Source organism: Sparus aurata, chromosome 12, assembly GCF_900880675.1.
Source record: "Sparus aurata chromosome 12, fSpaAur1.1, whole genome shotgun sequence".
Classification (NCBI taxonomy): Eukaryota; Metazoa; Chordata; class Actinopteri; order Spariformes; family Sparidae; genus Sparus; species Sparus aurata.
This window is the reverse complement of record NC_044198.1, coordinates 22,301,461-22,327,392: the sequence shown is the minus strand read 5'-3', so window position 1 is coordinate 22,327,392 and position 25,932 is coordinate 22,301,461. Positions and strand designations below refer to the sequence as shown.

Here is a 25,932-nt window from a genome sequence, read left to right as displayed (position 1 = left end):
TGTTCTGTAACAAATATTCTTTTATTTCATATAATTCCCTCCATCAGTTAAAGTTAATGCTATTAACTTAATAAAAACAAAACAATGAAGACTATTCCATAACAGTCTCTGCTCTCCAGATGTCCTCTGGAGCGTTTTTTTTCTGGTGCATCACACATAAAGTAGCGTGATATCTTCACATTGTCCTTATTACTTTGCATGATAATGCTGAGAAAATAATCCCCCTTCAAGTTCCTAAAAACAGATGTTAATAAAAACCGCAAGAATCCTGGATAACATTAGTTTTTGGCGTGCAGTCGTTATGTAATTTCCATAGGTGTTGCACGTTGCGTGCAAGAGTACAGGAAAGGGGTGGGGGGAGTGTCAGCCGCAAGCGTGTATCCGATTGGTCAGATCGAGCGATGTTGATGAGTGACAGCGATGCCGGCCAATCAGCGGCCGTGCTTTGTCTGGCCCCTTGCTGGCCGCAGAGGCGACGTCCAAGGGAGCGTTTGTTCTGGACGGGGAAGACGTGCCGTTATGTGGACGGGCTCGTAACAGTTTGTACAATTCGTGAAAGCGGATTTAAACCCAAGTAGAGGATTTTTTTGGTTTTATCCGTGCTCGTACGGGACATGTGCCGGGTTGCGTCTCGTTAACAATACCCCCGCAACTGTGAAGTTTAACGAAGTGGAAGCGTTTCGTGTGGGAGGAGGAGGACTCGTTGGATTCGCCTGTGGATCCATGCAGCAGACTCGGTATGTGACTGCTGCTGCTGCGGCGGCTACTCGCTCACTTCGCTGGCAAAACGTTAACGATTAAATCACTTTGTCAAGTCGTTATCATGTAAGAAGCTGCCTGTAAGACATCTAAAGTGTCCTGACTGTTAGTTAAGTTAAACTTTAATTACTTTTTAACCGTTGTGTTAACTTACGTTTCTTTTCTTTCTCGTCTATTCTGCTGTATCTTAACTCGACTGTTAGACGTTTTTATTCTACTTTACTCCTGGTTGTTTGTCTCTGTTAACAAAAAGCTAACTATTGAGTAAACTTAAACATAACTACGTCCAACATAGCTGGACGGCTCGTCAGTTGACGCTAGCTAACTAGCTAACTTAGCAAACTGTTAACCCTCCAGCTCCCCCGACATTTTTTCGCTCACTGTAACTGTACAGGGCTGGACTCTAAAACTTCACTGCAGCCGCTTGCAAGCATGCACACGCTTTTTTTTTAAATCGACATGTTAGCTGCAAACACTTATTTCCAAATGTTAACATACCGAAAAGGTGACTTTTAAAGTTGTATAAGTGAGACAGCGTTGTTAATGTAAAGCTGTCACGGACGATGCTAATGTTAGCAGCCATATGTTGGTCTGAACAGAGACAGAGGAACTGTGAAATGTTTATTAAAAAGCTGCTAATCGGGAAAATACTTCAGTCATTTTGAGCCCAGTTGATAAAAATAGGAGGAGCAATGGTAGTGCAATGGGACCACAAACTATCAAATGATAAAGATGAAGATAAATAATTAATAAAGGACTTGATGTAAAAGTTGATTTTAAAAAATGTGTCTCCTTCAGAGAAAATGTTTATGTGTCATAGCAGAGTAACAAAGGTGGTATGATGGGATAATATAATGCAAAATACATTTCTCAAAATAAGTTAGTGATATTTTAATGATTGTTTATTCTGTAACGTATGTGAATCTTGTGTTTTGTGAATATTTTTGTTCACCAAAATAATCTGTCACATTTCATTTGTGCACAAATCCCGATATTCGTAACTCATTTTGAGCAGTGTTTGTGTTTTAAATATTGAAAATGTTGAAAAAAATTCCCCATTATGTTTGTTTGCTGGAAATAACTTCAGTATTACATAGGATTGCATAAGATTTTCACTGTAAGATAACCATCTCAGAAAACGTCTCAGTTTCAGAGTCCCACCTAATTCGTATTATCAGTAGAGCACGACCGATATATTGGTTGGCTGATGTCATTAGCTGGTATTGGCCTTTCACAGATATATATCGATATCAACTTATATGTTGCTTTATTTGCCCTGGTATGAAATCTTCAAAGAATTGAAAGCAAATACTTGCAAAAATGCTCCTAAAGTAGATTTAATAAAGACATGAAATCTCATATGAACCAGATATATATGTATTTGTAATACACTAATGTAGTTGATTTCAATACTGTATGTAAGCAAACATACACAGTCTGATTTTCTGCAGACCTATCAGTGTACGCCCTTATTTTGCACATTTAGTCCACAGTATAGGCTGTTTTATGTGATATAAACTATACTGTAATCTTCTTATGCAATGTGTTGCAATTGGCCTCTCTGCTCATCTTACAGGTCTGGACCGCATTCTCAAGATCACAGCTGCAGGCCATTTATTGATGGGTGCATACTGTGAGGCAACACACCAAGAGAACTGGAAATCTTTCAGAAGAGACAGGAACTGTGAAAGAATGAAGACAGGCTAGATACTGGTGTCTCCAAAGAACTGTTTTACTGGAATTGTAAAACCTACAATCATTTGAACTTAGCAAATGTGTACCTGGACTGAACACATAATCAGAGAAGCCTGAAAAGTAACTTTCTTGGTTGCAGCTCAACTTCGAAAGAACACGCAAGTGATCAACATGAGTGCCGAAGGATATCAGTATAGAGCGCTTTATGACTACAAGAAAGAGAGGGAGGAGGACATTGATCTGCATGTGGGGGATATACTGTTGGTAAGCAAAGGAGCTCTGGTGGCTCTTGGGTACACTGATGGGCTGGAACAGAGGCCGGACGAGATCGGCTGGCTGCCAGGCTACAACGAAACCACTCAGGAAAAAGGGGACTTCCCCGGGACGTATGTCGAGTTCATCGGGAAGAAATGGATCTCTCCGCCCACACCCAAGCCAAGGCCCCTCAGACCTTTACCTGTAGCTCCAGGTGTCTACAAGGCGGAGACAGACTCTGACTCGGAGCAAGGTGAGTTTGACACAAGAATTGTGTAACAAGAAGTGATGTAACCAAGATTGTTTTCATTTACTATCAGTCTGACGATAACTTTCTTTATAACCGTTTGGTCAGCAAATTCCATCACGTTCCCATATCAACAATTTCAGTTGTCTGAACAATGGTTAAAAAAAAAGAAATATATTCAGTTCACGTTCACAGGCATGCAGGAAAAGCAGAAGATATCACCGTTTGAGAGGCTATCCAAACACTCATGTGACCAGTTTTTTACACCTACAAGTGAATATCTTCATAGGTATTAACGATGTACCCAACTTTTGTAAACTTGATCCATAATGAAACGGTTTTGATGCAGAAATTTAATCAATTACATGACTTCCGCAAGTAATTTTGCACAGAAAAAGCTATAGTTTCACATGTTTCGATATTGTGACAAATTCTTCATTGTTCAGCTCTGGCGCCAGTGAAAGCTACAGGATGTGAACTCGGCCATATTGTAGAAATCTTGTTTACATTTATCTGGTACCATGAATAGCTCGTAGCTGAATGAAGTCATACTGATTTGTAACTGTTTGGATTTCATTTTGATCCAGTTTGCTGGTTTGATAAAGATAACTCATTAACATGTACTTTTAAGTAGAACAAGTCTCAGTTTCTGACATTAGTGGGGATTTATGTTGCGGGCTTGCTCAGTTGTCATGGAGATAATTTGTTTTTTAATCGCATGACTTAAGAGATTTTGACCATGTGATAACAGTATGTAGGGGGAGTTTCTTTTGCTTCCTCCTTCTTTCTCCTGTCGCCCGCTGAGTCCCTGCTGATGAGTTGTTGGTTATCAAGCTAAAAAAAACTTGTGGATTATGAGTCAGCTTAGCAAAGTGTGAGAAAGATGCTGATTTTGCAGAGCAGTTGCTGTCTTTGGCAACAAGTGGCTCTGCCCTGTGAAGTACAGCTGCACTCAATGTGAAGCTCAGTCCCAGAGGACAATGGAGCTGGCTTGGATCCAGGCTATCTTACACCGCAACATCTTGTGCCAGCCATATGTTACCAGTGGGTATCATGTGTGTTTCTCCACAAAGCCACATCTTAGGGGAATATAATACCCTTATCAGTGTTGAGAAAGATGACTAGATCACTTTAAACTGATGAGTAAGCCACATTGCCCCCTTCCTCAGTGGGCCTGAGGAGCTTTTGTTCATGATAAGGTTACGACTTAGCAACAGGGAACGTTTCAAATGCATGTAGTGGTTCTTGGTAAAGAGGAACAGTTGCTCAAAAATTCCCTAACTTTGTCTTAATCGTTTCTATATGTTAAATCATTTACGCTTTTAAGTTTTTTTAAGACAAAGGTAGCGGTGTTGCCCCATTTTTGTGCAAAGCTAGGGCTAACACACATCTTCAAGACAGACTTAAAAAAAAAGCCTTACTGTAGTCATAGTTAAAACATTTAAGCATGTTTTTTGACTCCATTACATTGAAGTTCTGGGAAATTTTAGATGGTTGTGCATAAAAATCCCCCTTTGAAATCTGAATAAGTGTTACCGCTCAGGCCACAACTATGAGCTGCAGTTAAAACTCTTTTTTTAAAGACACTGTGGCCGGCGTGAATGTATACTTAAAGCTTCCTGCTCACCTAAAGAGCAGCTGCAGTTGCCAGGTTTCTACTTTCTGCCCTTTTGTGGTGCGATTGTGAAATTCTTTGCTGTGGTTTGCAGAGGGCGAGCGAGGAGCTGTATGAAGGGAGCATGTGTTGAATGGCTGTGTTGTGGTTGAGTGGCAGTGCTGAGCCCGGAGCGAGTGTGAATGTAGCACCAGGAGAAGAAAAGTCTCTGTGTCCTGGTGCTGTAGGAGACTCGGAGAGGAGTGGGAGGAGGGATGGGGCCCGGAGGTTGTGGGTTAGGGAGATTGCTAAAGGGTCGGTGTGCAAAAGGATCAGGACCGGAGCGGAGCTGGGGGTTTGGTGCTGGGGTACAGGGTGGGGGCCTTTGGGAGGGACTTGGCTTTGAAGAGCGCCTCTGTGATGGAGGCTGGGCTCTTGTTGCTCCCAGAGTGTTTGTGATTTATTGCCCACCACCACCACCAAGGGATCTCACTCCCTTCCTCCTACTCCTCAGCTTTTTTTTTCTTCTCCTCCCTTCCCTCATCCCCCCCGTTTTAATGTTTTGATAGTTCCTACAGTCAGCTCTGGTAGGGGGAAAAGAGGTGGAGAATAGAGGCTTTGGAAAGGGGGCCTCTCCTCTCTGAGCCACAGGGGTTTACATGAGTGCAGCAGATGTGGAGAGGGTAAAGAGAGAAAGAGAAGAGGGCTAGGCTGGGAAACTGTTCCGCCTCATTCCAGCGCTCAGCCGTTTTTCTTTCTTTTTTTTTTTTAAACATTAAAGTGTTGCTCCTTCTCTGGGCCTCTCAGTTGAGAGAATATACATGTGTCCGGGCCCGCCAAGGGAAAGGAACTTGGAGATTGAAACCCACAGAAAGAAGCCCTTCTATAGCTCCAGTTTCCCATTTAATTTCATGCAGCAGTGCAGAACTGATTGAAGAACTTTTTTAAAGGTTTCAAAGCAAACTTTTCATGCTTTTGTTTCATCTAAGTAACAAAGAAAGAAAAGATACATTTCAAAGTGTGTTTCATCTTCACAAACACATACTGCTCAACAAAGTAAATGCATACCATCAGTTCAGGCAGTGTGCTGACTTGGAACTGATTGACTGTATCACTCAGTGTAGCTGAAAGTACACAAAAATCATACTTAAAGTAAAGATATCACTTTGGAATATCATTTCACCCATACAAATGTATTTTAGTATCAAACGTAAGAGTAAATTACACTGATATTGTTACATACTGTATACGATGTCTCGACCATTTACCCATCTGGCTGATTATCAGATCCGGTGTTCAACATGCTCCTGATATTGTAATCAGTTTTTTATCTGATTTCCGACAATATAGATTAATTCATATAAGTGCTACTTTAGCTGTGATGCAGCACGAAAATCCTCAGAGCAATGAGTAACTTTGCATTGGTGTAAAAAGTACATGTTGAAAGGGAACGACTGTACTTTTACCCTACTTAATGTGATCATGTTAGTTACTAGTTACTTTGCAGATTACAGCACAGTACTTGACCAATTGTACCTGGAATATGAAACCATTTATAGTGGTATTGAAGTTCAGTGACTGTGTCAGATATTAACATTACTGAGGTGATGGCATTACATGGTTAAATGTTCTCTGTTTTTGTGTGTATATGTTCTTTCTCTCCCAACAGCCAATCTGAGTGAACATTCCTCCAAATGTTCGAGATAAAGGTGTGAATAACCGGTTGTTACTCTATGTGCTCTCACACAGTTCAGCCTACGTGCTCAGTCTTGTTTCGGAAAATATTTGATGCCAGCGGGCATCTTGTCCTGCACATCTGAGGCTTATCCAAGGTTTTGTACAAAGTCTTGAAAGTTTAGATAACGCTTACTGTCAACTGTTATGTTTTTGGAAAGTGCTTTAAATTAGGTATACTTTAGAGTAGTTTGTAAGTCATGCACCCTAATCAACCTTTTCTGGTTCTGATGAATCAAAGCCATTTAATGTCACATGAACATCACAGCTTCTGACATCTATAGTAGCTGGGCAGGAGACGGAGATAACATCTCCATGAAGAAAGCTAAAGCAACAGTTTAAAAACCAAGGGCACAAGACAAAACATATCCGCTATCTAACCCCAACAACAACAAAAACAATAAAATGTTATGTTTTAGGAATATGCTTGAAAAGGGCTTGATTTTTCAACATAATCTGGCGTTTTATCTAGAGTGGATCTTTTGACTAGTAATGGACCTATCATACAGTATATTTGCACAGTAAACTTTAGTAGGTGGAACTTTTGGGTTTTGTAGAAATAGAAGTTTTGTAAAGGGGTTACTGAAAGAAGGAGAGCAGGCCGTAGAGAGGAGACGCTTGCAGGCAGAGTGCTGTGCATAGCTGCAGATTGAGATAATGTTGCTCTCCTTCTCTGGGCCTCTTTCGTACTCAGGCTGACATCTGCTGTATTGAACACTGTCAGTACTGTCATTTTTTTCTCTGCCAAGAATTCACTTCTCTCTTATGTTGTGCATGCAGCAACTTCAGTTTTGGTTTCAGATTGGTAGATATATTTCCCCTTTTTCCCCAGAAAGGACAGCGACAGATCAGTAAGTCCTCTGAGTCGGTTGCAGAAGTTGGTATACTGTGATAGTTTGCCCTGATGGGTTCCTCTGTGGGGCTAAAGGCAGCTGAGGCCAGGAATGTGTTGGCGCTTCTTTGGTGGAGGGCTGCACAGACTGCATGGTAGACTGATTTGTAGCTTTGTGATGAATCAGTATTGTGCTAAGTGCTGATTGCAGTAACTTGGTGCACAATGCAACTGGACAATAAATGGTAGCACGCTGAATAGGACCCCGGCGATTGCTGTTTTACACTGTCATTGTTATCAGCGTACATGCTGCTGGCGTGAGGCTTTAAATTTAGGTTTTTCTTTTACTTTTGAATGCAAATATTCCTACGTCTAGTGTCAGTTTTGTTTATTTTGAGCCGCTTAATATCAGTCTGTAATGTTGTCTACATTAATCGGGGTTGAGGAGAGTGCCAACTGCAAATCCTCTGCCTGCAAACGTCAGACTCAAGCTGGATTTAGATATATTTTTGGCTTGTCATAGTTTCCAACATCAGAGTGTGTCACAGAGGAGCTACTAAATGTCAACTTTACGTTATGCCAAGGCATGTTTCACTTGATAATGACGGGATTTGCTTATTTGTCTTTCACTGTAAGCGACGTCGCTAATACGACAACACAGACTCATCCACCCTTTATAATCCAAGCAAGTGTATGTTTAAAGTTTTTTTTACCTTGATTGGAGATGTTGAGGTTATGTTGTTCAGCCAAGTGCAAAGTGCTTATGATTATTACATCTGCAGAGAGGGTTAGGTTTTTCCTTATCCAACCAGTTCTCTGTAAAAACTAATCAAGGAAAAACTAAATTTAATCCGAATATAGACTGAAACCACATTGTGACCTGGGTTCAAACTCAACCAACCCACACTAAGCCAGTTTGAGTGAATATATCTCTTAGGCCCTCTTGTGTAAAATAGCAAACTCGTGAAAAAGTGACAGATCCTCTGCTATAATTAAAAATATGTTGCTCTTCAGTAATATGAAAAAGGAAAAAGAGAGGTAATGTAATTTCAGAGCTCAATAAAATCAACTCTGTAATTAGATTTTTTTCTCCAGACTGCATTAGTGTATGAGTCCAGTGAGACTCGTTTGGGAACTGTGTGCATGAAAGCGTGTATAACTGTGTCATTACTTGATTGTGTGCAGAGACTGAGAAGTCTGAATGGGCAAATCTTCTTTACTAGAGTCAGAGCATGTCTGCTAGCAGGATTAAAAAGGAGAGAGAGAGAGAGAGAGAGAATAAGACAGAGAGAGACAGACTGATAGACTTGAACGTAATAAGACAGAGGTGAGATTAGAGAGAAACACTAAGTCAAGGGGAACAGAGGAGGTATTTCAGATATGTGATGTATGTGACGGGGAGGGAGGCGAGGTGGACCAGCGAGTGTAACGGGGCACTGTGCAGGCCTCGTGCTGAGGAGGTGTGGCGTTACATAACACTTTGAACAAGACGCATCACAGGCTCCTCAGTTACATTCACCCTTAAACTTATTTTCCAAGTTTGGGTTAAAATGGTGGTCAGTTTTATTAAGAATAGAGGCAATTACTTCACTAAAGAACCTCTAAATGGGATACGCCACGGAAAGCTAAAGAGCAGTCGCAGCACACCCTTTAATCCAAAAGCTTACATTGAAGTTACACAGTCACTCCGATTAGTGTTTCTCAAAGCCTGAGGTGGTGTCTTCAAATGTCTGGTTTTGTTTAAATCTGTTAATTGTGGCAAGCGCTGTGTCATTTCCGGTAAGGCCATTCTGCTTTGTCACAAAAGGCAGGAAAAAGATTGCAAGCTTAAAATGGTTGAATCATCTTTACGTTCTGCAGTCAGTACTCACAACTCGAGCAACATTTCTGGCATTAATTTAAACAGGAGTGGTGCTTTGCAAATGTAAGAAAAATGCAAAAAATGTCTTCAGGTAGTAATTACTGAGTGTATGTGGCCTGCTGTAGGTCTGATTCAGACTTTCTTGCACGGCAGGAAAGACTTTTTTTTGGTGTGATTCATTGACAGTCTGCCCTTTTTTAGGGTTAATTGTCAGCCTGTAGCAACAGGCCCCTCATTGGCTGTTGCTCAGCTAGTGCACTGCGCCTTCCACCCTGCAGGAGGAGACATTGCCTGCCCTTTTTTTTTTTTTACTGACTTCAGCTCAAATCTGTATGCTCCATTGACTTAAAGTACAAGCATTTCACAGCATGTTAGAGCTTCACTCGGAAATGTTATGGGAAAAGAGCTCTGCTTTTGTTGTATTTTTCATTTTGTTAAAGCCCTGAGTAAGGCTTCAGCAGCACCCTTCATACAATCCACCCTTTATACCTTAGTATTATAAGCTATAATGTATTTTGTGTTATACTGCACTTATTGCTCTATTATGTGCTTTCACGTGTGCTGTGGTGTGATGCATTTTCCGAGTGTTATTAATTTTTACTGCCATGCCTCAGCTAGACCCTTTTGAGACAAGAAGAAATGGTTCAACCTGAAAATGCTGGTTACTTGAGTAGGCCCCTCTAAATTTATCCAAGGAGTGTGCTATCTTTAGTGTGTCCGTGTTGCCCCAGCCCTGTCCTGCCCACAGTCTGCAGTTTGTCGGGTTCAGACATACCGTTTAAGCCAGGGGAGATTGTCCCCCCCCACACCGCAGCAGAACAAGTGGCAGCTGCGACGATTTCCTCCACCTGCGGTCGACTAACTGCGTTCTGACTGGCTGGGATATCATGAGAAGGTCTGCCAAACATGCAGGCCTGCACAGACATGTCCAAGGGGCCCCTGTCTCCATACTCTCCTTCCCCAAGTTGCCACAGAAACCAGCTTCTATAGAAAGTATGAACAGGGACTCGTGCTTGTGCAGCCCCCTCAGCTGTTCTAAACAGAGCAAACAGCAACGATGCTTTGTGTTCATACTGTAGTAACACTGCAGTAATACAAAGGGGATTATTTGGTGTTTTTCTTGCACTGATTAGACTGACTGGTATTACGATTTAGCTACTATTGCACGAGTTTCTGAATGTTTACGGCTCCCCAGAGTCAACCGAAGTCCAAACTGCACGTTGGTACTCTAATGAGGTGTGCAGAAAAAACACATTTATCCCACGTGCCATTTACAAAGATTCATAAAAGATGTAGGATAAAACAGCTATGCCTGTTTTCTCAACATTGGTAAAAGATGACTAGCCATTGCCACTATTAATATATCATTGCTTAAATGAACATGTAATTAATAATATTGTCAAAAATGGGGATTGACCGATCGAGACCGACTGTTGGTAATCAAGTGGACTGTTTAGTGATAAATGGAACCGATATACATTTGCATTTAAGGTAAAAAATGTGTTACTGGGTGTAATAGTAAATGATGTGCTGGTGGGTCTAGCATGAAAAGTGTATTTCCATTTTCACCAACATTTATCTTATAACTTAAGTTTCTTTTTTAAATTAAAGTTCAAAGTTACTTTGTGGATTCAGATTACGCAGTGTTGGGTGGCTATTACTTGTGTAACCAATCAGATAGTGTGGTGGGCGGGACATTGAGTGAGATTACAGAGTTGGAGTGAGATAGCTGGAAAGGTCCAAATGTTTTAATTTTTCAAATCTTTTATTTTGCCGACCATTGGACACAAAAAACACATAACGATAATCAGAATATCGTCCCAGATAGCGTACAACTTGCTTCTTGATTCTACGCTCTTTTCCCAGTTTTTTCTCGGTAGCATCGAACATCGATATTTTTCTATGTTTTGTATTGACGTCAGAGATTCCAGCATTTTGACAACACTAGTAATGACTGAATTATGTGTGTATTTATATGTGTCTCCGTGGTTATAAGTGGCGGCCAGCAGGGCAGGTTGCTGGTTTGTTCTCATGCCAAGGCATCTCAGAAATCATCACTGATGGCTCCAAACATTTCTGCCATATTTCGTCTGCCACTTGATACACTTCCATCGGTGCTGAAACTATCACATCGTTGACAGTACCAAGAAGCAACTCTATCTACAGCCTGTCTGGTGTCACTCATAGGCTGGCTCGCAGAGCGAGTAAATAAACACAAGCGTTTGGATCATTCTGAAGAGTCTTCCTGTTTTAGCTCTTATCACCAAGCTACTGGAATTGCTAAAATGCATTGTTGACCATTGGCTCTTTTGACCCAAAAAAAAAAATTCTACCTTTTAAACACCCTATAAATTGTTAATGAAACTAGCCCCACCCTATTTGGTTACAGTTGGAAGATTTCATAGAAAATTTTGGGTGGGTGGGTGTCTTAAATTTAACTCCAGGTTGTGAGCCGAGTTTCTCAGAAAAAGGTTGGCTGGAGACTGACAGCCGTGTTAGATATCTTGTCTGAGAGAGTAGTTACATGTCCAAGGTGTGCTATGGCAGCGCTGCGTGTCTTGATCTCTATTTAGGGAAACTCTGGTGTTCCATCTTAGAGTTTCACTGCTTCTGAGAAAACCCCCCTCCCACTCTGCAGTTCCAATAATGTCTTCCAGATGACCAGTTGTCCTACATGGAGTTTTGTGTGCTCTGTGGTTAGAAGGACTCGGGTAAGCCAGCTCCTTCACACGCAACATGCCAGCCTGTGTGCTGCGCTAGCCAAAGAGGATGTGGATTTGGATGAAGTGGTTCATTATTTGCCTGATTGAACGCTCTTTTGGTGGAAGAGGGCAGTTCTTTGGTAATGACTAGCGTGCATGCATGAATGGGACCAAAGCGTGCCCGCTTTAATGCCTGATTCAAAAAAATTTGTAATAATTTTGAAGCTAGAAAGAAAGAAATATACTGTTACTAGAAAGGCTTCCATTCATGGTTTCTCTGCATTTTGAATCTGCAGACTTGGAGTTGAACAGTCGAGCCTTTCAGAAAAGCGGCTTTTCAAAATATGCCTTTGCAAATCCAAATAAATTCCTTGCCAAGCCCTTCGTCCTTTCATGTCCACACCTGGATGCAAAGATCTAAAGGAAAAATGAGGAAAAAACTCAGACCTGGCTTACCTCATATCACAGGGTATTTGCTTAGTTCCTCAGTCCACCAAACCCCAAACTTTACTGGTCCGCACCTCCTGTTCTTGAATCAGTCTGCTGTAAATACTCACCTTTTACCTCTGAAGGCAGTGCTTTGGTCTGCTACCTTTGAAGTTCTGAGAAGTTGGTTTTGTCACGCGCCAGATCGACCTTTGCTGGTTCAGATGAATCGCAGCAATTTAATGTCACATGAGAATCACAGCTTCTGATGACAAGAAGACCATTTGATTTCTTTAAAGGACATATTTATAGGGTCGGTTCAAAGCTGTGGAAATTTGGAAAGTGCATAGTTTTATATATTTTCAAGCTTTGCATGGGTCAACTCAGTGTTTATAAAATCAACCTAGAGGGCATCAAAACTAACTAAATAGCCATTTCAGAATGTAATGAAAGTAGTTAGTTCCAAGCAGTCTAAAAAACATATACATTTTCTTGGGACAACCCCCAAACCTACCACCAAATAAATGCACCCCAGTCTTCCACAAAACTTGAGACAACACAGACTTAAGATTAATTATAGTAATTGGAAAAATGCTTTATATCCAACATAATCTGCAGTAATTTTGTTTCGGTCCTTGAAAAGCGCTTGAATTTTACTTTTTCAAACCCTGAATTTACTTTCTGTTGAATCTGCTGATATGACTTGGAACTCCACTCATTGTCACCACTTACATCAGAAAGAAATAGACCAAGTGCGATCCCCCGAGAGCTGTTGTGTTGACTCTACAGCCAGAGGGATGAGAAAATATGATGAGAAATAGGATGAGAAATCTTAGTCATGATTATGTTGCAGTTCAGACAAAGCACTCCTGTACTTCCTCATGGTGGAAGATTCTTATGTTGGCATGTGTGAGAAAAATGTTCCTGAGGCTCGGAGACAGGAACAGTATTTCCTCTTGCATCTGAAGCACTGCAATTGGAATTGAGAGTGGAGTTGTTCTCTTATCATTATTCTTCCTACAGTGGAAATCCCCCAGCTTGTATTGGATACTACAAGAACATCGGCAGTCATTTTGATCATCATAATAATGATCTGTTGTTTTCTCCTCCAGGCTTCTGTCTGCTGGACCTGACGGAGCAGTTCGCCCTTCCAGAGACTTCTCCGCCTATGCTGGCCAGAATACTGGAAGCTATTGAGAAGAAAGGTGAGCTTTGACCGAGGGAACTTCAAGTCACTCACCTTGACATGAAACTTGAGTTTCAACTTTTCCTGTTAACACTGACTGTTTGCTAACCACATTTGAATGAGCTCATGTGAGGTGTTCCACATGAACACACCCATTGCAAGAAGTGAAATATGAGCAAGATTTAAAATATCTTAAATTGAAGCGCTTTACACCTTTATTTTGACAAGACATTTCCTCCTACCAGGCAGTTATAATGTCAGATCATTTCACATGTTCAGTCTATTTGATCCTTGATTATCTCAATAAGATACTCGAACTTGTAACTGAGATTTTTTTTAACAGGTTCTGAGTAACTTAATAAACTCTATGAAGGTGTCTTCTCAACACTGACAACCCCAAACTGTTTGGGCTTTCTCAGAATTTCTTATTTCAAGTAACTTATCTTTGTCATCTCTTTACAAATTAGGAACAGACCTGTATCTGAGAACTCTTCTGAATTATTTAGGTTAGTCAATACATCTTATGATTGTGTCTTCTATTCTGCAGGCCTGGATAACCCAACTTTATATCGGACATTTACTGCTGGTGGTGGACTCGAAGTCAGACAATATTTTGATAGTGGTAAGTAGCTTCTTTTTAGAACCCTGTACTTTAATTATCACCCTGAATGTTAAACAGAGGCACGGAAACTTCATAAAGACAAAAAAAGTGACTGACGTTAGCAGTAGTGATAAACAGCGGTAAATGTGTGAAGGGCCTTTAATGAGACTTGCATGTGTGCACGTACAGTGTTTTAAGTAGAGCAGAGAGGAGGGTGATTTGTTGCATGAAATTGTTTTGCAGATTGTACATGAGATAAGGTAGAAGTGTATTAATCCTGAGAAGAACAAAACAATAGAATAATAAACATCCAGTGCAAAATGAGCAATTGATCATTTTAGAACATGTAGTATACTTTCTGCAAGGGTTCTGAGAGAGATACAGAAATTCTGCAATAATTAAACTGCAGACAGTCATCTAATAATATGTCATGATACCTGTCTAACTTGAGGGCAAAAAAAGTTGTTAGTTGCAGATATGTTGTTTTGTTCTGCTCTTTTTATGTGTATGTCTTCTTAATGTTCGGTCTGTCAAAAAAAAAAATTTAGATAAAGGAAAAGATAATTGTATTAAAAGAGGAAGCATATATTGCCATATCCTTATTTTGGCCCACCCTTAATAAAAAATTGTATTGGACATGATATTATGCAGTCATTGTACACGATACTGAAAAAAAAAAATATCAAGATGTTGATATTATTGCTATCAGTGTCAGAAATTAAACACTATGATCCTGTAATTAAAGATGCCTCTGTGCAGGAAGGAGTCTCAGTATTGAAGTGTGTGTCTGTGTTCTGCACTTCAGATCCTCCCTCTGCAGACCTGGATCAGTTGGAGCTTCCCATCCTGTGTGATGGTCTGCGCAGGTACCTGCAGGATCTCCCCCAGCCCGTCATCCCCACTGCAGTACACGCTCAGATGGTCCACACTTCCAAAGGTTAGAGCGCTCAGTGACAAACGGCACACTTTCAGAGATCATTTGCATAGTGCACATTTTGTCTAAAGCACAGTGTTGACGTAATGTACCCCTGACACGCTTTTGAACATTCAGTACTCTGAACACTAAACCACAAGAAGTCGTCAGTGTCCTTTGGCCCTAAAAGAACACTTTTATATTTTGAGGCCTCTGTTTTTGAGACTTCATGTGCCTTTTTCTTACTCTGCCCATGAAGTCTATAATTACTGTATGTAGTCACTTTCTCTCAACTGTCTGTGCTCCTCTTTGTGCTGCAAGCACAGGCATATTTCTCACACCACAAGCTGTTCTATAGCGCTGCAAGCTCTTGCTGTCACAGGGCCAGAAACAGGATATATGTGGTTAATAGGAACTAAAACAAGCCTGAAAGTTTATCTCTAGCATCTCTGAACAGCCAATCACCTGCTAGTGTACCTTACGCTCATTGTCAACCACACATTTCTCTGTGGTTTCGAGACCTAACTGCACATGACGCTTTTTTTCCACTTCTCTCACTCTCATTGTTTAAAGAAACGTCTTTCATTTTATGCTGCTCTTCGACCGAGGACGGATCAGTTTTCCACCTCGCTGACCTCTTGCTTCGTTTCTGTTTCAACAGAGGTGCCGAATCCTGAGGAATGTGCCCCGCTGCTGCGTCGCATCGCCAGCACCCCGAGCCTGCCCCCACAATACTGGCTGACTCTCCAATGTCTGCTCAGGCATTTCGCTAGAGTGTGCCAAAACAGCTCCAAGAACCTGCTCAGCGCCAGAGCCCTGGGCGAGATCTTCAGCCCTGTGTTCTTCAGACAACAGACCACCAGGTGGGTGTCACTCAGAGCAGCCGGGTCGTGCCCCACTGCAGCATACCCTGTCAAAGATAGACAAGTGTGCAGGCTCAGTCATGCAACATGGAGGCACACAGACTCTCAGACATGCACACTTGCAGACACACACACAGAGGCACTGTACACGGATATAGGCTGGAGCTTTTCTACTTAGCAGCTGTGCAATTAAAGTAGCTAAGCCTGAATTACCATCAGATTGAAACCAGCACAGAGCAGCACAGAATGTCACCTGGGCTGTAAAACTTTTTTTTAAACTTCTTTATTTCTCCTCCTCCACAGTTGTGAACCCAGCTCAGATGCTCACATCAAGATCATTGAGGTTCTGGTGACCAGTGAATGGAGTGACACTCCAGCAGCTCCAGGTAGTTAACCACCTCATTTTTGACTTTTTGACTTCACATGCGAGACTGTTTGGCCGTGCATTGCTGCTGTTTGTGTTGCGTTGCTAACTGAATGCAGAGCCTGGATGTATGTTCTGCAGAATGTGAAAAGATCCCCCTCAGACCTGAACTTTTTATAGCGTGAAGAAAGGTGTTGAGACTTGTAACTGCAGCAGTTGTAGAGGGCCACAGGGTACACACACACAGTGGAGGTAAATACTGTCATGGCTGGAGCAGGTTACAGCTGTTTAATCATGTACTGGTCAAGTGTTTGAACTGTCACACATTTCCTGATGATCTTTGTTATGTAACAGTGAAGCAGGCACAAGTTGAAAGGACGCCAGGTACCTTCTTAGAGATAAATGCCACACTCACTCTGTTTATACAGTTTATTGAATGGTACAATCTGTACAAGTTGTCCTTCAGAGCTTGTTGTACGAAATATTGTTGTTATAGCTGTGTTGTGTTGATTTTTGATTCAGCGAGAAGATGTTTTTTGTTATGTTTTTTAAACTAAATGTGATGAAAGTGATTACTGGCGAATATCAGTCTAACTAATGACTGTAGGAGTAAAGCAGAGCTGCAACCTTAAGTTGATAAATCAAATTAACGTCCTCTTTTTTATGTATCAAGATGGCCAAAAAAATATTGCAATATTAATTTCAGAACATATCTTCCAGCCCTAGTTAAAATACTGAAGGAATTTGTTGTGATAGAGCACAACTAAGTGTTACATTATGTGTTTCCCAAACAGAAGACAACGTTAATGTCTTGTTCTGTCCACAACCCAAAGACTTAAAGCTAACTGTCACACCTAGAAAGCTGGAATCAGATAAGTTTGACTTTTCTCAGAAAATTGCTCAAACGGATGATTCGATTACCGGAATAGTTGGCTAATTTCATAGCTTACAACTAATCAGTTAATCATGGCAGCTCTAGTCATTTGCAGGCCTGGTCCAGCAGAGCAGTTCAGTGTTAGGATAACTGTGACAGTGTTGATTCTTGTGTCTGTATGGTGTGAACTGAGCGTGATTAAACATAATTGCTGGTGAATTTCCATTTTTATGAAGAGAGAAACTTTATGAAAGGTCTCTGGTTTTCCTCTCCGGACACATTTCCTTTTTCACGGCTGATGTTATGAGTTGGTTCTATATCAAACACGGTGCTGCACAAAGCCGGTACAGTGGTGGTCTGCACAGTGTGCTGCTGCTGCTGCTGTGTGACTGCAGTGCGTTGCGTGGCACAGTTATGTTTTTACAGTGCTAGTTAAAAGTCGTTGGCTGGCCCAGAGGGCCAGGCCTGACTGTGGCTGTTTAAACATTTTATTACCTGTTAGGGCTATTTATAATGTTCCTGTGCATGGGCCACTCTCAGCTGTCAGTAATTTGCACCTGCGGGAGCACTTTGGCAGCGGGGTGGACGGACGGATTGAAGGGCAGCCAGGCAGGCGAGCGAGAGTCAGGCCATGAAGCGCTTTTAAGTGCCTTTGTTTAGACGTAAAGAGAGTAAAATACACGGGAAAAGTTCAGGTATGGAGTCACCTGTCTCAAGAAGAGTGATGAAGAATAGGCTACACACATGCACAGAATGTACATGTGTGTCTCAGAATGACCCGTGTGTGCGTGCCTCCTCCCAGTTACTGCATGCCTATTTTAAGTACGCGACAAAAGGCCCACTTAGATTTGGTTGGCTGGAAAGTCGGCCTGCTCCACAGAGCACTTCTTGTTAACGGAGGGCTGCTTCTAGTTTCTAGGGCCACTCTTCCCCCTCCTCCTCCCTCTGTCCGCTCTCGCTCTCTCTCCGCCTGGATCTCCACATGTCCTCCCTGCCTCAAACTGCCCAGCTCAGCAAATATTTGAAACTTTGCAAGTTAATCATAAGACTGAGCACCTCCTGCCTCCTCCTTTACAAACAGAGAGAGGGAGGAGAGAGAGGGAGTGACCCAAGAGTCGGAGAGAGACACGCACACACACGCTGCTGGCACGAGTGGCTGCTCTCAGAACAGGCAGCACCGACACCGGAGCAGCTAATCATTAACTACCTGCTGCCTCCACACGAGCAGGTCTCAGAGAGGGAGAGAGAGAGAAAGAAGGGGGGAGAGAGAGGGGGAGACTTTACCTCCCTCACAGCAGGAACTGAGTCAGTTAGACAGTCGCATGTTGCACCTGCCTCACGTCGAGCGGATTACCTGGATTTCATTGAGAAGCACATAAAGCCGAGGCCTTTATTCATTTTTTCTTTTTGAGAATTAGAAAAATTCACCGGCCTAAAACTATGAAATGGAGCTTTACTGGAGGACTTGAACTTAACTCACTAACTGGATTTATTTTACCTTTTGGGAATACAAGAGAAGCTATAAAGAAGAGTTTGTTGACTCGCCAAACCATGCACAACTTGCAACGTAAGTTTGATGATCTGAAGCTTTCTTTTTAGCTGTTTTTAAAAAAGTGGGACAGTGTGTTTCTGCCTCTGCTGCCTGCAGGCTGAAACAAAAAGGGTCACTTGGGTAAAATAAGACACGAGTAAGAACATGAGAAGAAGAAGAATAGTTTTTTTGTTTTCTTAACACTTCCAGTCGTAGCTGTGAGTAAATGCTGTTTTGCCTACTGCTGCTGCTTTCGCTCTATAGTTATGAATTATTCCCACTTTCAGTGAAGATTTCAGTTTGGACTTTAACATTCCCAACAGGAAGTTTCTATCAAACCAAGTATTTTAAACCCTACAGAAAGGATTTTATTATAAACTGTCCCTACAATTTTTTAATTCATTTAGATCACAGACTCTCAGTTTTTAACTTCTCCAGAGTTCTTTAGTTGAACCTACAAGAACATCCACTGTGTTCCACTTGAATCCCTCTACCTTACCGAGAAACAGGTCTATTTCAGTTTCACTCAGGAAATCAAGGGAGCTATCCCTGTCATGCCGAGTGTCACGCTGTGGGATTACAGGCGTATTTTGGAGCTCTGGGTGCCGCTGACCGGAGCTAGGCATTATAATTTAGCTGCGTACGTGCTGCTGCAGCAGAGCTGGCTTTGTCTGAGTGCCAGAAGTGGGCCGGACTAAAGCTCCGCACGACACACGCAGAGAGGGGAGGGGCCGAGCAACCTGCAGGAGAACAAGCAGCCGAGCTCGACACACAGAGAGAGGGAGAGGATGACAGAGGAAGTGCATGGAAACAGGCTGCAGCTCCTTTTTTCTGGCAGAGATGCTGCACATTTCATTTTAAGATGGATGCATGCTCAGATGTAGAATTATGAGTTCTTTCAGTTTAGCCGAAGCGCTGTGAAGAATTGAAAAAAGGTAATGGGCTTTCAGAATGACCTCATCGCTCTCAGGAAATGAAAGATGCAGGAGCGGTTGGTGACAGACCCCCCGTGTGATTGGCTGTGGTAAGTGATGTAACACGTTACTGAGCAGGCTGCCCCTTAATGGATTTTTCAAATGGATGTTCAGGTGGTTGTAATAAAGAGAAAAATCGGCTTATTGTGCCTGTTTGGAGAGCATAATCAAATACTGTGAGCTGTGTTTGTGTAGAAATGAGACTGGAGCGAATGCTAAGCTGTTAAGACTGGATTGTCCACATGAGCAGTAATAAGAATTAGAATTTTCTGGTAATCTGAAGAGGAAATGTGATCAGATTGGAAGGCAGCTGTGTAGCAGGAAACCATGTGCTGTGGTTTAGCTGCCAGGCAGCATTTTTGCACAAATTGGAAGCTTCTGCATTTTCTGCCATGTCACAACTCTAGGTGTCTGGCAGCAGTGAACAGCGTTGGTGATGGTTGCGTTCTGAATGAGCCTGCAAGGTCCATTGTAGCAGAAAGGGTGTTAATGCGGAGGGAGTGAACAAAGGCAGTGCAGATTTGTGGGTTAAAAATAGCTCTGCTACTTTTGCTCGGCTACAGCTAGTGTCAGCTCAGGAGCAGCCACTGCAGATTTAAGATTCAAGATCATTTTGGCTCCACAGCAGCAGCTACAATGCAGTGATGAGTCCATGAAAATCACCACAGACGCAACACAAACCTGCCTCTCAGTGCTCAGGGGAAAATGAGATTTATTGGTTTTCAGTTATCTGGTTACAGCTGATCTCTTGCTGCAAAATCTTGAATGGGAATCAATGAGCAGCTGTGTGTTTGCATTAGGTTTCACAGCCTGTGTGCTTCATATGTAACCTTTTCTGATCCCGCTCTATTTGAAAGAATCCACAATCCTGATGGTGTAAGCCTTTATCACAGGCGGCATTTTTTCTGCTGTTTTTGCAGCGAGGAATATTAATAGATATTCTTGAATGAAATTCATTCCCCCTGACTCATGCCTCATTTCCCCCTCCCACTGCCTCGCTGTTGCCGCCTCTCTGATGGAGAGCGGCAGCGCTGTTTAATCAATGAAAAAAAAAAAAGAAAAGATGAGCGAGTCACAGAGCGTGTGTGTGAATCCCAGCGTCTGATTATGATTAAACAAATTCAAGCAGTGGCGAGGAGAGTCAAATTTATCCAGTTGTATTTTCTTCAAGAAGAAAATCAGCTGTTTGATTCGACACAGTCACATCGCAGTGGATTTTATTTACATACCGTCCTCTTCTTCTCTCACAGCTCTACCTCCAAAGCCACCCAAGCCCACATCTGTGACTAACAACGGTATGAACAACAACATGGCTCTACAGGACGCTGAATGGTACTGGGGCGACATCTCCAGGGAGGAGGTCAATGAGAAACTGAGGGACACTGCGGACGGTACGTTTTTGGTGCGAGACGCCTCCACAAAGATGCATGGAGACTACACTCTGACTCTGAGGTGAGCTTCCTCCTTTCAGATTCCTCTGATCGGGCAGCATTTAATTATTTTTAGCAAATAGTTTAACCGGTTTCTTTGCTTCTTCATCTACAGGAAAGGAGGAAACAACAAACTCATTAAGATATTCCACCGGGACGGGAAGTACGGCTTCTCGGACCCTCTGACCTTCAGCTCCGTCGTCGAGCTCATCAACCACTATCGCAACGAGTCACTGGCGCAGTACAACCCCAAGCTCGACGTCAAGCTGCTGTATCCAGTCTCCAAACACCAGCAGGTGAGACGGCAGCTCAGACGAAAAGGCGCACATTTGCTTTTTACTTCGTTTTGGGCAGTTCAGCTAACTTTTCTGTCTCAAATCTTTTCTCAGGATCAGGTGGTGAAAGAAGACAACATCGAAGCTGTGGGGAGGAAGCTCTGTGAGTTCCACCAGCAGTACCAGGAGAAGAACAAAGAGTACGACCGTCTGTACGAAGAATACACCAGAACGTCACAAGTGAGTCCAACGTAGATTGAACCCCAAGAATTCTCCTGCAGTATTTTGGAAGACTGGCACTAAAACTTCTATGCTTCTTCTTCCAGGAAATCCAAATGAAAAGGACGGCCATCGAGGCGTTTAACGAAACTATAAAGATATTCGAGGAGCAATGTCAAACACAAGAGCGGTACAGCAAGGAATATATTGAGAAGTTCAGGAGAGAAGGCAACGACAAGGAGATCCAGAGGTGAGAATACAGCACGATTTACCAAGTTGCTTAGAAAATAACAGTAGAAGTTAAATCGTTAATCTTTAATGCAGAAACAGCAGAAAATGCTGTTTTAAGTCTCTTAAACCAAAACGATTAATCGATTAATCTAGAAAATAACACAGTGCACAAAGAACACCAACACACTCATTAGTTGCAGCTTGGGCAGAAAATAAAAGGCCTTCCTTGTTTCTTTCAGGATCATGGGGAACTACGAGAAGTTGAAGTCCCGGATTAGTGAAATTGTCGACAGCAAGCGGCGACTGGAGGAAGATCTGAAGAAACAGGCGGCCGACTACAGAGAGATCGACAAGAGAATGAACAGCATAAAGCCAGACCTCATCCAGCTCCGCAAGACCAGAGACCAGTATCTCATGTGAGTACCGTGTTCAAACTTAAAGCTTCCCTCTGGAGAGAAAATCAAAATGGGTCTGACCTGGTTTCTAACGTCCTCGTCTTTCTTGTTAGGTGGTTGACCCAGAAGGGAGTCAGACAGAAGAAACTCAACGAGTGGCTCGGAATCAAGAACGAGAACACAGAAGAGTGAGTGTCCATTTTCATTTCAACAAATAACCCAACAAGAGATAAATTTTACCCCACAGCTTACATTTACATACTTTTGTCTTTAGTCAATACTCGATGGTGGACGACGACGAGGACCTTCCTCATCATGACGAGCGCTCCTGGAAACTGGGGAACATCAACCGACTAGAGGCAGAAGCTCTGCTCCAGAGCAAGAGAGACGGAACATTCCTGGTTCGAGACAGCAGCAAAGCAGGATGCTACGCCTGCAGTGTTGTGTACGTATCAGCTCGGTTCACAACCTTTCAATTGTGTCTGTATATATTTTAAAATAGTGAGCAGCTTTTGTCTATACAGATTGTGACCTATTGTCCTCCTCTTCCTCTCTGCAGCGTGGACAGCGAGGTGAAGCACTGCGTCATCAACAAGACCCCCTCAGGTTTCGGCTTCGCCGAGCCGTACAACCTGTACAGCTCACTAAAAGAACTCGTACTTCACTACCAGCACACGTCTTTGGTCCAGCACAATGACTCTCTGAATGTGACGCTAGCGTACCCGGTCTATGCCCAGCAGAGGCGGTGAGGACCCACTCAGATGTATTCTCACGGACGCAAGAAAAAGGCCTCATGGGAGTTGGTGATAAACGTCCTCGGACTCTTTAAGAAAAGAGGCTCTGTTTGCCTGACTCTGACTTCGGACGAAAAGACGCAATAAAGCCTGAAACATTTCAGTGACTTTTCCTGACCACGAGCCCGAGGCGAGTCTGAATGTAGATTTCTCTCTTTTTGCTTTTTGTGGGAGCACAGTATCAAGCGGAAACTGCTGAACTGTCCCCCAGCAGCAGCAGCAGAGGACATCTGAGGCCTTTTTCTAATGGTGCTTGTTCTTTCTAAAGCTTTACCAGCCGGGAATGTCTAATCGCAGCAGATAAACTCTTCAAATGGAACTGTACCCGCCGGCCACAACTTTGTTTTTCCACTTTTATTTTTTCCTTTCACTTCATCTTTGTGAGTGTGTGTGTGTGTGTGTGTGTGTGTGTTCCTGCACAAGTGTTTTTGTGACTGAGCGTGTGTGTGTGATTGTCCATGTGACCAAAACTCATAGAATCAGGAAACTGTGTGACGTTGTGGAGGGGATGTGTAACACATTTGCTTGTGTTAACTGTTCAGTAGCAGACCGAGGGTCAGCTGATAAATGTAGCAAAATGGCACTTTTTAAACAAAGTTTAATTTTTTTTTCTTTTATTTTGAAAAGACTCCTATGGACTTCTACGAGAAGAGAAACTCACCTTCTCAGTGTCGAGCATTATCGCACAGAAGTAAACTTGATCTTTACTGTGGGCAGGTGAAACTATGAATGGACTCACTATTTCATGTACATATGTGAAAATGTGCAAAGTCATGAATCAAAGTGCACCATACCAAAAAGGATCAGTTCCTGTTTAGTTATATTCTGATCTGCTATGCAATTCTTTCTCCATTATTTCTTCAGAATTGTGTTTTTATTCTGTTGCAACCCACAATATAAGCTTGTTTTATTGCTTGAAAAGTATCTTTTCCTGTGTAAATATCCACGAGGATATTTTGTGTCAAAATGCCAAGATACAGTAAAGAAAACTGCTTATGATTTTTAAAGATAATAATAGCAACATACACTTTATTATAAATTACTTTAACAGCTGGTATAAAGATGGAAAAGATGAGTATTTTATTAGTCTTTTTGTTTTATTCTCGCTTCAAACTAATGTTCTTCTCAGGCAGAGCCTTTTGAGTATTTGAGCTGCTTCAGTACTATTTCTCACAGAGTTGAGCCTACATGCAGTTCTTTGTCGAGACGGACAAAGACGGTTCGAGCACTCAGAGAACGAGATGATGGGATTGTACGACCCCTTTATCATCCATCACCACGGAAACAACAGTATAGATTTATTTTGTTATAAAATATATATGTTCCCACATGAGAATATATCAGAGCAGGATGGTGTTTTTCAGCCCATGGATATTGTTATTAAAGATCGACGTACATTGTCCACTTAGTATTTTTCTGTATCAGAAAATCACTGTGTTTACATAGGTGGATCAGCTCATTTCAGATCTGTCTGTAATTTCATATTTCAGAGGACGACGTATGCCAGTTGAATCCTTGACAGAAATATTCAGCCACAGCTCAAATACATTATCTCTCCTCATCTTTTATCTCTTGGCTTTTTTACAAGTGATCGGTACACGTTTAAACCCAAACTCTTCATTGTGTCAGGCCACCAGAACTATAAAAAAAAAAATGGCGCCCTCATTAAGTCTGATTTCTAAATTAGATCACTCAAAATGACAAATATATGTATGTTACAATCTTAGATCTACCTGCCATTAAATAATTGAAATGTGGTACTTTTAATCCCCGCCCCCCCCAAAAAATGTACTTGTGTTCAGCACGGCTTTCAATTTAACTGTTTAATGTATCTTTGTGTAACAGATTAGATATAAAAACTTTAACCTAATGACATTTTGGTTATTGCTGCCATTTTCAAACAGGTCAAATTTGACTTTGGCACAGATTCTGTTTTAATGTGTCGATTCCTGTCTAAAGGATAAACATTTGTTATCTGTTTTGAGAGAAACGGTGTGTGAAAAGACGATCACAGACGAAACCTCTCAGCAAAGAAACTACAACTAAGTATAATTATGAGTTTCTTGCAGCCCCATCGTGGCAGAGCTGTACAGAAGCTACTGCAGACACAACCCAAAATGTAAAATGTGTTTTTAGGTGTATTTGATGATCCGATTTAAATTTTTTAGCATGATAGTTAACTGTCATTTATCCTAGTTTTATTGGTTCTCTTTCGAAGCCGTTAACAGATGTCATGGATATTAGATCTGTCATATCTGTCATTTATTTTACTAGAAGATTTTTATTTACCTCCCCAACAAGCTGCTGGCATGAACGTTTTGTTTATTATTGTCGAAAATGGTTTTTTTTTTTGTTGTTTTTTTTATAGTTCTTGGACAACATGCACCATTATTTTCTTTGCCCCAGTTCTGGGTTGTATGATTATTTTAGGTGTCTTTTTTTAATTTTTATTTGAAGCTCATCTTTTTGTGGGTGTCCCCAGACATGATGATTGGATTGAGATTTACCAGTGTTCCCCAGTTTTGCTTCAAATCTGTATTGGGCTTTGTTAAAAAGAAAATAAAAACACTTCTTTTTAAGAAAAAAATGTCTTGTTTTAGTGTCATTATTATATCCATGTTGTTCAAACATGACTGATGTTCTAATACTTTTTAAAGTCAGCAATGCAGTTCAGCATCAGCTTTTCATCAGCAGGCATTCACAACTGGGATTTCTTCTATAGCTTCTATAATTGTTATCACACAGCCACATGCTTTTGTTACAAATCATGAATAATTTTCTTTACCTTAAGTTAAGGTGATAGGATTCAGCCTTGTCATCAAGATGTCATTAAATGTTTTATGGCCAGTCTGATGAAATGGAACAAGTACAAAGGTGATATACTTGTTTTACCTGTTTCTAAAGTAAGCTAAGTGCTAGCTGCTGCTACTTGTAGCTAGCTGTTGTTAGTTAGCTGGATTAGCTATTCCTATTTGTGAAAAATCCACCTTAGGTTGTCAGCCAGACCTACGGAAGAGTATTAGCGTCAGGGATGAGAAAAAAATATCAGGGGGAAGTTTTGTTATTTTTATTATGCACTTTAAGAAAAAACTTGAAATGTTGAGTATAAAGTTTACCTTTCAAGATTAAAGTCGACCTTTTGTGACAACATCAAACTGCATATGACTGCCTCAACAA

The 25,932-nt window shown here is 41.7% G+C and overlaps 1 protein-coding gene across 3 annotated transcripts; it reads left to right on the top strand.

The window, feature by feature from the left end:
• The first annotated feature begins 469 nt into the window (after window positions 1-469).
• On the top strand, window positions 470-25,342 carry pik3r1 (phosphoinositide-3-kinase, regulatory subunit 1 (alpha)). 3 transcript variants are annotated; one of them, XM_030435533.1, is made up of 15 exons: window positions 470-737; window positions 2,336-2,962; window positions 13,218-13,310; window positions 13,839-13,913; window positions 14,698-14,829; window positions 15,467-15,668; window positions 15,972-16,054; window positions 20,662-20,863; window positions 20,957-21,137; window positions 21,231-21,356; window positions 21,443-21,585; window positions 21,806-21,982; window positions 22,075-22,149; window positions 22,236-22,406; window positions 22,521-25,342. In XM_030435533.1, exons 2-15 carry the CDS (start codon window positions 2,626-2,628, stop codon window positions 22,708-22,710), a joined length of 2,187 nt encoding a protein of 728 aa, XP_030291393.1. In that variant the 5' UTR covers window positions 470-737; window positions 2,336-2,625; the 3' UTR covers window positions 22,711-25,342. The 3 variants fall into 3 exon arrangements, with proteins under 3 accessions (XP_030291393.1, XP_030291395.1, XP_030291396.1); XM_030435535.1 differs by lacking the exons at window positions 470-737; window positions 2,336-2,962; window positions 13,218-13,310; ... (2 more) ...; window positions 15,467-15,668; window positions 15,972-16,054 and adding an exon at window positions 18,076-18,473; XM_030435536.1 differs by lacking the exons at window positions 470-737; window positions 2,336-2,962; window positions 13,218-13,310; ... (2 more) ...; window positions 15,467-15,668; window positions 15,972-16,054 and adding an exon at window positions 19,188-19,461.
• The last annotated feature ends 590 nt before the right edge of the window (window positions 25,343-25,932 follow it).

Excerpts from the sequence above, each read along its gene's own strand:
- pik3r1 (XM_030435533.1), top strand. The coding sequence starts at position 2,626 with ATGAGTGCCGAAGGATATCAGTATAGAGCGCTTTATGACTACAAGAAA. Across the intron at positions 15,669-15,971 it reads TTCAGACAACAGACCACCAG|TTGTGAACCCAGCTCAGATG; the intron begins GTGGGTGTCACT and ends CCTCCTCCACAG. Across the intron at positions 16,055-20,661 it reads TGACACTCCAGCAGCTCCAG|CTCTACCTCCAAAGCCACCC; the intron begins GTAGTTAACCAC and ends CTTCTCTCACAG.